Source organism: Phaethon lepturus, unplaced genomic scaffold (assembly GCF_000687285.1).
Source record: "Phaethon lepturus isolate BGI_N335 unplaced genomic scaffold, ASM68728v1 scaffold54834, whole genome shotgun sequence".
Lineage (NCBI taxonomy): Eukaryota > Metazoa > Chordata > Aves > Phaethontiformes > Phaethontidae > Phaethon > Phaethon lepturus.
Window position 1 is genome coordinate 12,914 of NW_010536628.1, and position 15,385 is coordinate 28,298.

Genomic DNA, 15,385 nt, shown 5'->3' on the forward strand with positions numbered 1-15,385 from the left:
ATTTGAAACATCAATAATTTCAAATATTTTACATTAATTACTTCTTGGTTTCTTACTGTCTTTCACTGGTGCAAGCTTGTTGCGCATTTAAAAATTGGGGGACAGGATTCAGTACTAAGCGCACATCAGTGTTAATCCTGGTGAAATGAAGACAGTTTGGCTTTGATCTAATGTAATTTTTCAGGTGTTCCAATATTGTTTATTTCTCAAAACTGATCTTTTCATTATACAAATAAAACAGACCTTTTTTCCTCAGGTTATTATTTTTAGCACATTATGTATGACAAGAAGTAGGATTTAAAAAGTATGTTGGTTGCATAACCTAACTTTTACTGTGTAAGTTTTTACACCTTTGTAATGCTCTGAATATGACAGCCAAGTACCTACCAGCTCAATGGAAACGGCAGAGATATACCTATGCTTGCTTTACAGGTAAGAAAACTGAGGTGAAAGATAATTTTTTGGTATTAATCTTCCTGTCTTACACTGATTTCATAATTTTCTTGCCTTTCGCTAGCTTCCAGGCTCCTATACGTTGCTCTAATCTGGGGTGTCTCAGAATTTCATCCCATACTGGGTGTTGGCTGCTTTCAAAGTCCCAGTTTACCTTCGGTATGCACATGCAGACATACAGTAAAGGAAAACTTACCTTCCCTCCCCCTCTGCTTTCCCACTAATTCTTGGAAGTTGAGAAATCCAGAATTTAAAAAAAACTTAGTAAAAACCACCCATCACATTTCTATTCCCTCCATGTGATTTGCAACACTTACACTGGACAAAAAGGTAAGAGGGGCAAAGCACACTTCTCAGATCCACACAGTTGGTGGAATAGAGAGGAGATGGTGAAACCTACAATCTCTCCGTTTATGGGTTTTTCACCTAAGTAAGAGAAGAAAGGCTTTCCATAAAAATAGAAAGAAAAAGATGGCCAGTTTACAAAAACCAGAACAGAGGTAGACAAAAACTTGAAGATATACTGTACCTGGCCACCTAAGAGAAATCTTTAGAATATAACCCTTGTTTTGGTTTGGGCTCATGGTGTCCTCAAAAAACATTACTCTTGCCAATATACAGAATTTTACAGCTTTATGAAGTCTGATTACCTAACCCCAAAGCTCCAGATTCCCCCTGAAGAGTAAGTTCAAGGATGGAAGCCAAGTCTTGCTGGCTCCGCGAGCTCCCGTATGGGCCTAAAGCTCCCCGCTGGGGGTTCAGTGGGGTGCAGCCAGCAAGGGTATTCTCCTCCTCAAGCCTCTGTTAGACCTTTTTATTTCCAAATAAGCAGGAAAAGTAAGAAAAAGGAAAGAAATTTCATTAGGAAAAACATCCTGCAGTTTAATTGAAATGGCAAATGTAAAGTTAAAAATAATAATAAAAAAGCTCACATCATGAAAGATAAAACACTAGAATAAATATGTATATATACACATAGAGTGGTTTTCAAAATAGTCATCTTAAAAACATATAGCAACTCTCGGGAAAATGACAGGCAATACTAATAAAGACATTCTGTTTAAATATTTGGTATTTTAATTTACAAGCATGCACTTTCTCTTCTGTATCTATTTCAGGAAAACATGGGGTCATGCTGTAAAGTCCTGGTATTAGTATTCTCTTCTTATTGTTCCTTTGGGAAGAAAAGTGTACCGTTTTTGTTGTTCATTCTACTTCTTCAAATTACTGAACACAGCCGGGGTCTGTGTCCAAAGGGGGAGGAGATCACTACGTAGAATGTTTTAACTCTTTTTTTGCTCTTCTGGGAAAATGGGAAGCTAAGTTAGACGCATTGATTTGGACTCGACCTTTTAAAAAACTGCTTCATCATATCCACTTTCAGCAACAAACAAACAGAATGCCTTCACTGATGCTTTATGTTCTCTTGATCTCCTCTTCTTTTTGAAGTTAGTGTGTTTTCAGTGGGATGTTTGCTTCCAAGGGTTTTTCTTCTCATTCTGATCATGTAAACTGGTAAAGAGCGAGACAATCCTCCCTACCACACAGTTCTGCTGACAGGCACATGACAGGTACAATTTCTGTGCTGTCGAAAGCACAGAAAGCATACTTGTTATTTTACTAATGGTAGGACTCCTGCGATCTAAAAAACAAATCAATTCTTCAAATGTTAACAATGGAGGTCTTGAACTTTGCATCTTTTAGATGATGGCTCTTCCATCTTCAGTACTTCTAAATTACTGGAATCAGATTTGCCCTTATCCAAGACAACAGTTATACCAGATAGAAGGTACCCTCCACCTCCGCTCATTGTCAGTTTTGGATGGCTTCGATCTGGTAAGACCTTTAAAAAAACAAACCCAAAGCAAACAAAAAAACAAGCATCTGTGAATACTCAGTCTATACGTGCACATCAGATTGTGTAATTTAAGCTTACAGTATAAGATGTAATTTTTTTTTTAGCCACCACAACAAACAGCCATTTGGGAAGTGTATTTATCTTTAAAGGGCAAAGTATCTGCATACCAGAAACCAGTTCCAGAAATACACGAGAATACAGGCTACTGCCTTACTGATTGCTTCTTCATGGCATTTCGAGCAAAATTATAAAGTCAAGGTTTCAGATATGTGAAAGTCTCATTAATGTGTTCAGAACTGGTGTACTTTGCAAGAAATCACAGCTGGTCTAACAAAACAGCACTAAGTAATACAGTAATTTCCAGTTCTGTCACTATAATCTTTACGTAGCTACTCTTCAGGCAAGACACAGCAATGAACCATCACTTTCCACTACGTTACACTTTTCTGTAAAAACTTTCTCTTCAGTTATGCTTCCTCCTTGCTTTGACTGCTGTCACAGGTCTAAGCCAATTTACGTGTGTCCAGGAGACGGTGCAGTTATTGTTCCTAACTGGAAATAGTAACCCTTGGCAAGCCTAACTTGTGTGAACATCTTCTTCTATCAACCTCCTAATCATTCCCAATTTGGTTGCCTAATCAATGGTCAGTAATCATGGCCACCCTTGAATTAAGTCACCCTCTAAATAGTAATTCCTTACAGACTCCAGAAGCCTATGGGCAAGGAGAAAGTCAGTAAAATGCAAGAACCTCTTCAGAGGTGATGAGCTGCTTATACATCAGACATGATTCTGCTTCTTCATAGCTGAGAGGGTACTCCACATCTGCAAATATCTTGTCCAAACAAAGTAGTCGAACTGACATTTTCCACTGTGGAGATGTTTTCCCCCCTGTTGTTTTCATTGTTCAGTTCCCAGACCAGAAACTTCTTGTTACTTTAGTTCCAGGAAATGTATTATTTGAAGACACTGACTTTGTGTCACCACCATTCTTAACATTACAAATGTTTTTTTCAGCTATCAAACCAACTAGAAATGAATAAACAGTTCTGATATTTTGCTACCTCTCTTACATGATATTAGATTGTTCCTCACTTTAGACTAGACACTAAAGCAGCACAACTATTAAATTTGTCAGTGTGCTACAAATATTTCAGCAAATATTTAAATGAAATGCTTCAGAAGAAGAAAATAAAAGTATTTCCATTTGAAATTGCTGCAGTGAAGCGTTAAAACTCTTCAGAATACTTTCCCACTGCTCTTGGGTAAAACAAATACATGAGCTTAAACAGTTTCAGTCAGTCCAAAAACTGTATTTTCAGAAAGTGTTTCACTCTCCAGTATTCATGCAGTTTTGAAAACGACTTACTTCAGTCCTTACCTGGTAGTTTCGTAGCCAGGTTTCAGACAGCTTTAGGTTAATAACACCACCTCTTTCCCTCAGCTTTGTGTAACATTCTAATAATGGCTTAAAAAAACCAAATAGTAGGTTATACAGCAGAATAGTCTCAAACTTGAACGGTAACAGCTGAAGCAACATACTTGATTTACCTCTTTATACTGGCAGTAGACAACAAAAGGCCTTGAAGGAGCAACAAATTCCAATAAAGTAAGTGATAAAGGAGTGGGATGAAACTTGCTGGCTACAATTAAGCTGCAAAAGAAATTTCACACGCATTAGATTTCTGCTTCTAAAACCTATTAATCAAGTGACATTTTCTCCTACTTAGCACAGTGATCAATTATACCTTAAATGTTGCCAATCAGCATGTTTTCATGGCTCTAACAACTCCCCAAATATAAAAACAAATCACAATTTCCTACTTGCATAATTAAGAGGATAGAACACTTGTTCCCTAAAGTGCAGTATATTGAACGCCTTGCAGAAACACTCATTTCAGCTGTGTTGAGCTCCACAGTCATTCTTAAGACCCAAGAATTTTCATGCTGCTTTCTCTACCTTAAGACCATTGTCCAAATATCATTTAAATCTTGTGACTGCTAATTGTTGCTTAGATTATAAACTCAGTTGTGATTCTTTAGATGAGGTAATCTTCATTAAATACAGTTTTATATTAAAAAGTTATTATTTGGAGAAAACAATCCCTTAATGGGCATGACTAAAAATCTTTTAAAACGAAATTATGTCCTTGCCAACTTCAAGGCTTCATGTTTTATCCTTCATCCTTGTTTTAATATCACATTATAAGTCATATTTACAGATGCTTAAGATTCCCTACAGGTATCTGGAGTTTTTATAACAAAAACAAAAAAATCACTGCTAAACTATACTGCAAGAAATGGTTATGATTCAATGAGTTAGTAAGTTGTACTAGTGCAGAAACAACAGGCTAATTAAACTACTTCTCTAGTAAACAGTTATTATATGAAAAGACCCATCAATTAATTAACATCTGTTCTCCAGGGGAATGTACAGCACTGGAGATACCATCAAACTTTCCTAACAAAAGGGAGGTAAAAACTGATATTCAATTTTCTAAACACAATGGAGATAAAGACGTGAGACAATTCTTTTACAGTTGTTTCCATTTCGGTTTTCTGCTGGCCATAGCCTTACAGGCTACAGATTTAACTCTAATTCCAAACCTCAAAAAAATTTGTGCTCAGTAATTAACTAACCAGACCATAAAGAAAAAAAGCCTCCAGACTGTGCCTCAGAAGGCTTGGAGTGCTGCACTGCCACTACCACGAGCTCTGCCAGCCAACAGGAAGGTAAGTGAGAGATGAGAGAGACTCTGAAAAATCAAATTCTGTTTTCTCATATGGCAGCACATATTGCTGTCAGTAGGCAGTCTGGCCAGCCGCAAAATTAATGTAATGGGTGAGAGGGGAGGAGGAGGAGGAAGAGGAAGGGCAGAGAAGGGTAAAGAGAGGGAAAGGTGGTCTAATTCTGAACACATGGAGTATCTATAAACCAATTTCCACTTTCATAGTAGAAAAGTATCATAGTCTATCTTAAAAAAGTAGTCTTTAGAAGAACACCAAATCCCTAACAAATGTCTTCCATTCTCTCCCTCAGAGACCTATGACAGACTTCAACTCCCATAAACAGAGTTGAACAAATAGGTCTAAGTAGAAGAACTGGTTTACTACATAACAGCACAGAAGACAAATTTTATTAAAATTGTATCTTCTGCATTAAGTAGTAAACATTGTAAAAATTCAGGACCTCAAGAAGTAGTTCTCCTAAAGCTGGTGCCCATCTTTACCTAACGACGGGTTTTTCTTTCCTCTGACAGTAAGTCCTAATCTTTCTCCCTACCTCCAATGTTAAACAGCTTTTACCTATCCTTTCCCCATTTCTCTCTTGCAAAACAAAGCAAAATCCAAACCTCCCTGCCTGCTTCTACTCACGTGTCAAGTCATTAGTTTGAAGCATTTCTTTATTCCATGCCAATTTTTTCCTGGCTTAGCAGTGTACGTACCCCATGCGTCTTGATCTAAACACATGGGGGGCTATAAAAGGCAGATGACTACAGGAAGATGATCCTGACTGAGCCATCTGGGACAGTGCCTTCAGGCCACCATAAAATTCTCTTCCTCCCGATCATGCTGAAGACTTCCTAAAGCAAGAAACCCCTCATCCCTTCAAGTGCATAATTTGTTACCACTTTCATGCATTACAAAGGACAAAAGAAGTATGCAAGTGATTGAAAACAAATGTACAAGAGACAAATAGGCTTCCTTGAACTCAAACCTAATCAACAACCGGATATACTATTTTACACTACAGGAAAAATCAAGTAAAGTCAAATATTAATTTTTACTTTGCCAGACCATGCCCAGACATTAACTGTAATGATGGCTGCAGGAGACAGCGGTAGAACCGGAACAAAACACTACCACGATATCGGCAGCTCAGTGGTCATCCATCAGCATTGCCGGTGGTATTGCTGCTGTCAAACAGATGTGCAGTATTTTTACAAGCCGCCTTTAACATTTTATTGCTTCAGAGAACAGACTGACCTGTCTCTGCATCTTTATAGAAAAGGCTAATTCTACCAGTTAAATACATTAGATATACTAAAATATGAATAAGCATGAGTTAAAACATTTCATAATAATAAAACAAAAAAATACACAAGCATTTAAACATAACCAATAAATGTGTATTAAAATTTATCCATGCAGAACAGCTTTATTCCCAGTACTCCAATATTCTCAGGAGGAAAAAAGGAATATGAATGCTATTAAATTAACTAAATCAATGTTACTTGATTAACTCAAAGCACATCAGCATTTGCTAAGAACATAATGAAAACGTCACAACCAAATGCTTTTACACTGCTGTGGAGCTGAATTTGTAGGAATATGTTTATCCTATTTGTTTTAAACTTCTGATATTAAATCTTCATGTTAAATTGTTCCTTGGGAACAACTGATCCCGGGTAACGCAGGTAAAATGAAGTTATGTGTTTTTTCCTGTGTCAAAAAGAAATGAGTTTCTAAAAACCAACCAACCAAACCCCCAAAACAACAAACTTAGTTCCAATTTAATAAACTTAAAACCTCAGATTCTATTTTGCCAATTAGAATCCTGTGATTTTTATCATTTAGTATTAAATTCTACCTGGATTCTGTTTCTCTTTGGGCAGAATGGACTTTTTTTTTTTTTTTTTTTTTTTTTTTTTTAAATGTTTACTCATAGCTAGTCAGGAAACTATGACTTTTAGATCATGACATTTCAAACTATTTAAAGAACAGAAAAAGTCTCAACCAGGTAAGAACCAAATGAGACCCAAGACACACCTGGGTTGACTGCTTGCTTGTAAACATTAAGAAAAAAAATTGGGGTATTTTTAAAACAAAGCTTTTATACATTTCAAAGCAAATTATGTTCTGTAGATATGTTTGAAAACAGAAGACCTTTCTGACTACAAACAAACTCACCCATCAGCATTCTTCTCTCTTAACAAAGCAGCAGCTTCCATTAGCTTTTTCCTTCTCTCCCATTGTTTTCTTTGCTTTTCCCGAACCTTTGAACAATGAAACAAATAATTTGCATTTTAAATGGTAATTGTCTTGGATCACTACTGCATGGACTGAATCTTCATTTTTGGCATCTTAGATGGCTTAATGTAAAACAAAAGACAACTTCCAGGGTTCCATTTTACCACTTGAATAAGCTGTATTTCAGCAAGTCTGATTCAGAGGGCAGAATTGTAAGTACATAGACATTGTAAAACTTGAACAGCCATAATAAATATTCTTACGTTTTCTTTATTATCTTTTTCTTTGGTCTCTTTAAATTCTACATCTTCAGCATTAACATCCATTGTTTCTTGCTCTTCTGTTTCACTGATCTCCATAGCTGTTTCAGTAGCAGATTCCTCTTCTGTTTCCTGCAGAGAAGTCTGCTTCTCATCAGTCAATCCATTGCTTTCTTCTTCCACTAGCGTGTTACCTTCAGGTTCTGAAGGCAGAGTCTCTGTAGAAAATGTCCCAGAGAGGAGACTATCCACTTTGCTGAGAGGGAATTCATGAAGATTCTCAAAAAAAAGTTTTGGAAATCCAAAGCAGCTGGTAGCAGCTCTAACAGGTCCCCCTCCTGGATACATCTGAATAATGGATCCATAGCCTATGAGAGCAAAAGAATCAAAAACACATTGGAAAGCCGGAATTTCTGGGACCAATGAAGCATAAATTTAAGCACAGGTGAGTAAATTGCCTGCTTTTAATCTAGCCTTCATCAAATTTAACAGGCTGCTGAAGTATTCCTCAAGGTGGAAAATCTTTATTGGAAGTACAACAGTTACTGCAACTCAACAGGGCAAGGTAACTCAAAGATTATGCATGTATTAAACACGTGTTTATGATTAGCACAAAACATATAAGCAGTGACCAATTGTTAGAAAAGCTGATTTAATTAAGAATTAAAAAGAGAACATTTCTACAGTATTTATTACTTACAGCTATGGAGTGGTTCTGATAAAAAAAAAAAAAAGCTAATTTAAAAAGCATTAATAGCCAAAGAATTTCTTCAACATCCAGACTCTAAATGAAGAGATGTCAGATGTTTAAACATACTAAAAGGAACTTTTTCAATAGTTATATTGAAATTGTATCTTATTTAATTTACTTCAGAAAGTATGCCTATGGCCAAAAGTTGCTGAACCAAAACCAGCTCACAGTACAACCGCCGGTGTGCTTCTCAGCCAACAGACAGCACACTTCCTACCTCTCCAGGATTCTGCAATATAATTGTCACTGTCTAGTGTCTTTGAATGACTTACAATGAAATTAATTCACTGAGCTTGAGAAATAAAAAATAAGTCAAACTTCTCCTAGAATATGCTCAAGAAAATGTCACATGCTACTTTTAAAATACAAATTTTGCTGTATTTTCAGTGCTACGGGCTGTCTGAATTCCAATGTTTATTCCCTTTTTCTCACATTCACTTTCCTGGACTTGCCAAGTGCCTGGGAAGAATCTGCATACAAGCTCCTTACAGCCTCTTCTGAACACAATGTTATTATGCTCAGACAGAAGCTAAAATAGATCGACACACAGTGATAACAACTTTAAGTTTCATACTTTTTAAAATATTGAAAAATAAAGCCAACCAAAGTACACAAGATCCAACTTTCTCCAACAGAAATACAAATATCTCTTTGAGTACTGGAGACAGTAAAAGTAGATTTTTAAAAACTGAAAAAGTACATTGAAAAGTATCACAGAGATGGGTATTCCTTACATTTCAAGTAAGCCCTCAGTCTGTACATTACTAAAGCTACCGTGTTACTTACCTCCCATGCGTTCCATCACTGCACCCAGCACAAGGCCTGCACACGTTTCCATTACGATCATCTTGTTGCCAGCATGGACATTTCCCAAAGTCAACATCTGAGCGAGGGTGTCATATCGCAAGTGGCTAGAAGACAGAGGATTTTAAGAAATACCAAATTAGTTTTCTTACAGTTAGAAATACTGTGTATTAGCTCAGGAGCCCGTCAAAAAGAGTTGGATTACAGGTAGATTTTCAGGAACAGCATCAGTGGCCTTCAGAGTCACCATGCAGAAACTAATAATCAACCATCTGGTAATGAAGAAGCATTAGAACCAGAGCCAACAAGAAATTAGCAGGGAATGGGTGTTTAGGTTGACAAAGAAAATAGCAAAAGCAGGATATGAAGTAGGGTGCACATAATGAAGTGCACATCTCATGCTGTGCAAGTCAGACAAATATTTTTTTTAAACTTTTCATTTTTTTGTTGTTGTCTCTAACATGTCAGTTTTGTATAGAACAAATGGTATTTGAATGCATTTCCTAATCCAGTAATGTATCCTCAGTGATTTTCATCTGTTTCGCAGTAGCACACACCATCTGCAGTCCAGGATCAAAACCTAACTCTACTGACTGCAACGCATGCACTGAAGAGACTCAGTGATGGCCAAGGACATGACAACTAATCTTAATAGACAAATAAAGCCAAGTGAAGGAGATGGGAAAAGGAGAAGAAAAAACATTTGAGAAGCCTTAATTAACATAAATTTGAGGTTTTTAAGTCTCAGCATCTTGGATCTACTATCACTACTTTAAAAACGATAAATCAGTCCATCTTAAACAATGTCTGTAACAACGTATAATTTAATTTAGGTAAGTGAACATCAAACACGACTAGGTCTCTGTCATTCCTGCAACCCAATGTTAACCACACATGTTTAAATTCTGGAGACTTCGGAGTGAAGATTTTGAATCCCTAACACACTAAAGACAAAAATTCCTGCTTCTGGTTGTCATTTTGATTACTGAGCCATAAAACAGAGACAATATGCCACTGACCAAAACCAGGTAAGAGATACCTCTGAAAATGCAAAAAGCCTCCGTCTATGTAGGTAATTAGCAAGATGGTGGTGGCAGAGAAATGGCTAAAGCTGATGCTGTGTGCAGAAGAGTTTTCCTCTTTGCTGCAATAGCATATTGATTCATTTTCTATGTCACATTATTCTTCATTACTTAGCAATCTTTCCATTAACAGAAAAAAAGAAGAAATGTGAGTATTATACACTCTGGTATAATACAAGTATTTTGAAAAATATTAAAATATCTTTCTGTTATAACTTGGAAGAAAGAAACAAAATGAATACTTACTTAATTTTTCCAGGTTCCCTTGCATAGTACATTGTTGAAAGAATGCGAGTGGATGGTTTCACAATTGTAATAACTGCCTCATATCTACAAGAAACACATAGTGATAGTCTTATTTTAAGATCAACAAATTAGAGAACTACTAGGTATTTTCCAGATTTTAAAATTAACTTACTTTTTTTTCTTCTTCTTTATGTATTTATCTTGAGCAAATTCTGTTTTGTCTCTGAATGTTGTACTGTTCTCTATTAATTGCTGAACTATTTCCTTGGAAAAGACAATTTATTTTTATTATACCTGGTATTTATTTCTTATTTATTTCATATATAGTATTTTTTAAACAAACACTGAAAATACTTTCTTCCAGTAGAGGTATGTATACCATTAACATCTACTGACATTAATGGCAAAGTAAATTTCTACTAATCAACAGGAAAAGCAAGACACTACCCTGTCTATGTGCAGGAATTTAATCATCTCCTTCTGTCTCTAAGTGTTATTTAACTACATAATGCCAGAGAAAAAGATAAAAACTGAAAACGCTTATCCTGGAAACAAAGTATTTTGTGGGGAAGGAGTCTGGTAGGTGTGACAATTAACTCAAGAGAGGGCAGGCTCGTATGCCAGAAATTAAGAAAAAGCAGGATTGTTCCTTTCAGCATCAACAAGTCATTACGCCAGCCTTGACTGTGAAGCCTCAGTACCTACATATGTGAAGGAGACTACCCTGCTTTCTCTAAGTGATTAGCTATTTTTATCTTGATTTAATTTATTTAGAATGAAGCAGTTATGTTTATTGCCAATTATTACGGAACAACTGACATAGATTCTGTCAGCCTAACATTCCCCACAGTAACTTGATTGCATGACAGTACCCTAAGTCCTGTGTGAAGCTATACGGGCAAAAATATTTTACAAAAGCTAAACAAAACAAGGAACCTGATGTGATATGTAATATTCACTTTAATCCAGCTCCCTCTTTGGGTCTTTTGCCTGACTTCAGCCTCTCTATCTATGAGGGCATCTTTTTTTTTTTTCATCTTGGGCTAGTTTTTCCCCTATACTCTGGCTAAGAGACATGTCCCTTACCCCACTTAATTTCTTCTGCCTCCCAAACTGTGCTAGAGTCCTGTACCAGCTCCTTGCAACTCCTTAGCATTTACTATTTCCTTCAATATTGTCTCTGACTTCTTCCTTCTCTAGCTCCCAGGTTTTCCCAGAATTCTAGGTCTCATTTCCTGATCTTGTTCTAATCTCCTCTCTCTGCCAATCCAACTCTTCTTCCTCATACTTTCAGGTTCCAGCTGGAGGGATCATTAAGACCTCCAACAGAAAAAAGCCTTCATTGCTCAGGGTTTGTCTCCATGCCTGCAATACAAGAACAAATGCTGCAGAGTGCTATTTTGGTTGTGGTGATCAAAGTAGTTTAACTGCTAAAATGGTGAGTTTCCATTAAACATCTAGGAAGAGCAATAGTATAACCTGCCCAGGAGTTTGGAGAGGGTGGTGGTGAGGGTATTTTCAATGTGGACACTGCAACTCCCATTGCACTTTAAGAACCTGCTCCAAAATATAGTGGTGTGAGTACTTCTCACTTCCTATTGCTGCCTTTCAGGCCATTATTTCTTAAAGTCCTTCCAACACTTAAAATGTATTATTAATGGCATGAAACAGTGTATCTTTTTTTGCCTTATTCTTGGAAAAAGTTACATGCAGTGCCTGGGTTGTTTTGTTGGGTTTTTTTGTTCCAGTAAAATTTACAGTCATGAAACTGGGCAGTATTTCTCTAGGGTAAGCAAAAGCCAAAGGGAAGCTGCAGCACTCTGCAATGCCCTGGGACTACATGCCACTTCATGTCTTCATCCCAACACCTATCCTTCAGGACCTGGGAAAGATTTGGGAAGTGATGGGAAATGAAACCCCATTAACACTGAAGTTGCTTTACTTCAAAGAACAATCACCTCTAAACTGTGCCTGCATCAGAAAGACATGCCATTCACAAACATGACTTCAAATTTGACCAGACGTTTATAGAAGAGTACTGCTGCTAATATAACACAGTCTAAAATGAATATTCAGCTACAGTTCAAAAGCCAGAGCTAACAAAGTAGGATATTTTAATAACCTAAAAATAACAGTATGGTAGATGTATGGCACAGACACACTGAGGATGTACAGAGAAGCCAGAGTGATCTGCCACAGAGAACGAATAGAAAATGTCAAAGCTATCAGACTGATTAGTACATTCCTCTCAGAGAGGTAACACCACGAGCAGCACAGCCATGGAAACCGAAGAAAAACCATTCTAAACTCCTTGGACTCATCCATTATTAAGCAGGCAGAAGCAGAACATCTGCTCTGAAGAGCAGCAGCAAATAGCAAGATGCAAAGAGGAGATGAACTTGATGTAAGCATGAGCAATTTCTTATTTTTATTAGAAAGGGTAAACCAAAGATGAGAGAGAATTTTGACTGGTAACATGTGCAGAACAGAACTGGCTGCAATGGTTGATTAACATGTAAGATGGCCTCACTTTGTTTTGACAAAGTGTGGGGTAAAATCCAATCCCTTTTCTAACAGAACAGAACTGATGTCTTGAGAATATTCTTAGCTTTTGAGGTGCAGATAAAACATAGGCATGCCATGTATTTGGTAGGTACTACCTCTGAAGGCACACTGATAGTACCTTTGTTACATAGTGTTATTTGTTGATAGTTTTGTGTTTATTCATAATCCTTCCTACACCTATGACAGTTTAATTATTGCTCAGTTTTAATACATCTGTAATATAGAAATATTTTGAATCTTGTAAACAAAGAAATCTAAAAGGTGATTACGCAAGTTGTATTTCCTTAATGGTTTTAGTATTGTCTGTTACGACTTCTGATGCTGTAAAAATTCATACTTTACTCTCTATTGACAAAGTTGCCAACCTTACATGAAGTTTTCTCTGAAAATAACCTTTGCATTTTTGTAAAAACAGATCTTTAGGAAAAACATGACTTGGGCAGAAGAACAAAGAAAAAGCACTGAAGTCTATGCACCGACAAAAAGAATAGCCTATTTCATAAACTAAAGTATAGCCATCAAGGTAGCACAGAAATGACAACAAAACCTTATTTTTACCTGTCCTTTAATACCCTTGTCCTTCAAAGCCTTTATGTCATCATGAGTCAGTTTTTGAGACTTTCCATCGTCAACTATGTTACGATTATCTGTACCTGCTTCTTTTGTTTCTAAAGGAAAAGGATATAGATTTGTAAAGTCTAGCTCTAAATAGTTTTAAGTTGGAGAAACATATGATTTTAGTTTCACAGAAAGCAGACTTCTCAGGATTAAACCCCCATGCTTCATGGCCTTGCAAAGTATTGCCTAAGCAATCAATGACATGTAATATGTAAAATACACCTTAGTATATATATTCACCCAAATTAAGGTTCAAATTTTCTCCCATATTAAAAAGCTTATTTGTTACAGGACTAGTGAAACAGCAGATAAAGACAAAACCATGCACTTTTATGACAGAAAGAATATAAGTAACGTTAAATTAACAAATGATTAATAGAAAGCTTTTCCATCATCTCTGGTATTATCAAAGAAACAAATTAATTGGAACTCGTTTTTTCAAACACCAGACAATCCTCTGTAATACCTGTAGTAGTCTCTTCCACCTCTTGCTTTGGCTGGAGATTTCCACCACTGGTTACTTCAAAGGTAGTTCCATAAATATGTCCGATAGCATTATCCAGATAGAACCACTGCTTCTCAAAAATAATTTTTCTGAAATAATAAAAAAGTTAATGATATTAAAAGCATTATCTTTACTACATCTGAAACACACAATAGCTGAAAGTCAACTATAGCTTCATGTATGCCATTTTTATCTACATCCTTGAAGAAAACCTGGACAAGCATTCCTTCTTTTATGATTGGGGTTCTAAACAAAAACTGAAAAGGGACCTAATGAACAGCTCTTGGCCGTGCTGTGCAGGCTGACAGAGTAACTACCTGATTTTGGTGCCAGAGTCTACCGGTGAACATTAAGCCTGTTGATAACCAGTACTCCCAAATTCCTAGGTCTGAGCTATGCCATTTTTAAACCAGTCTCATTCAAGCATAGTACCTTTAAATCTCCATGCTACTGAATCAGATGTCTGACCACATTATCCAATAATGACTTCTACACATTGGTCTATAAAATTGTCTATGGCAAGGGGAAGAGCCCAGATTGCGTCCACTGATTATAGTATTTCCTGCTGGGGTGCAGGTGCTTCTTGCTATGCCAGTTGGCCTATGAAAAAGAAATAGGAGACCTTTCATAGAATCATCTCCAAAGCAGTAACTATCCAGAACTGACAGCTACCATCTTCCAACAGTCTAACACTGATGAGAAGACTGAAGCCAAACCCTCTTATTAGCAAGGCAATGCTGCATCTCGCAGGAATTACATGCCACAGAAAGATAAGTATGATGAAGATATGCTTTTTAGGCTGCTGCACTTTTTCTCCTCTTCAGTCAGCATCAGTCTGATAATGACAAAACAAAACCATCTTCAATATCTTTCCAATTCTTACAAGAAACGCATCCAGGAGATCTCCTGGGGTTTTTTTAGACATAAGAACTGAGGCAGCATTAAAATCTTTCATGTTGTCTGTCACATCAGTCTAGCGAGGCCGTTACTTCTGACTGATACAGCAAGAAAGCCGTGGGTCACATTAGCCGCACCGGGACGCCACTTCCCTCAGGCGGGGCCGCGCGACCACTGAAGTCGCCTCACGGAGATTGCGGGGGGGAGGGGACGGCGCAAACCTCGACCGAGGGGGAAATGACAAGCGGGATCGAAAGCCCCGACAGGCCCCTCACCTCCGCCGTAGCACGGGTACCGCTTTGAAGACGTCGTCACGCTTCAGGACGGCGCAATCTCCCTCACAAATGCGCGGGCCCGGCCTCGTGCCGCCCTCCATC

The 15,385-nt window shown here is 37.3% G+C and overlaps 1 protein-coding gene across 1 annotated transcript; it reads right to left on the minus strand.

Annotated features, from left to right (window-relative positions):
- Nucleotides 1-1,942: 1,942 nt before the first annotated feature.
- On the minus strand, nt 1,943-15,384 carry TRMT6 (tRNA methyltransferase 6 homolog (S. cerevisiae)). Its single transcript, XM_010286211.1, has 11 exons — nt 15,284-15,384; nt 14,073-14,200; nt 13,547-13,656; nt 10,596-10,687; nt 10,424-10,507; nt 9,078-9,202; nt 7,544-7,908; nt 7,221-7,306; nt 3,861-3,963; nt 3,691-3,777; nt 1,943-2,296 (listed from the first exon to the last, which is right to left on the minus strand). Exons 1-11 carry the CDS (start codon nt 15,382-15,384, stop codon nt 2,123-2,125), a joined length of 1,455 nt encoding a protein of 484 aa, XP_010284513.1. The 3' UTR covers nt 1,943-2,122.
- Between the last annotated feature and the right edge of the window lies 1 nt (nt 15,385).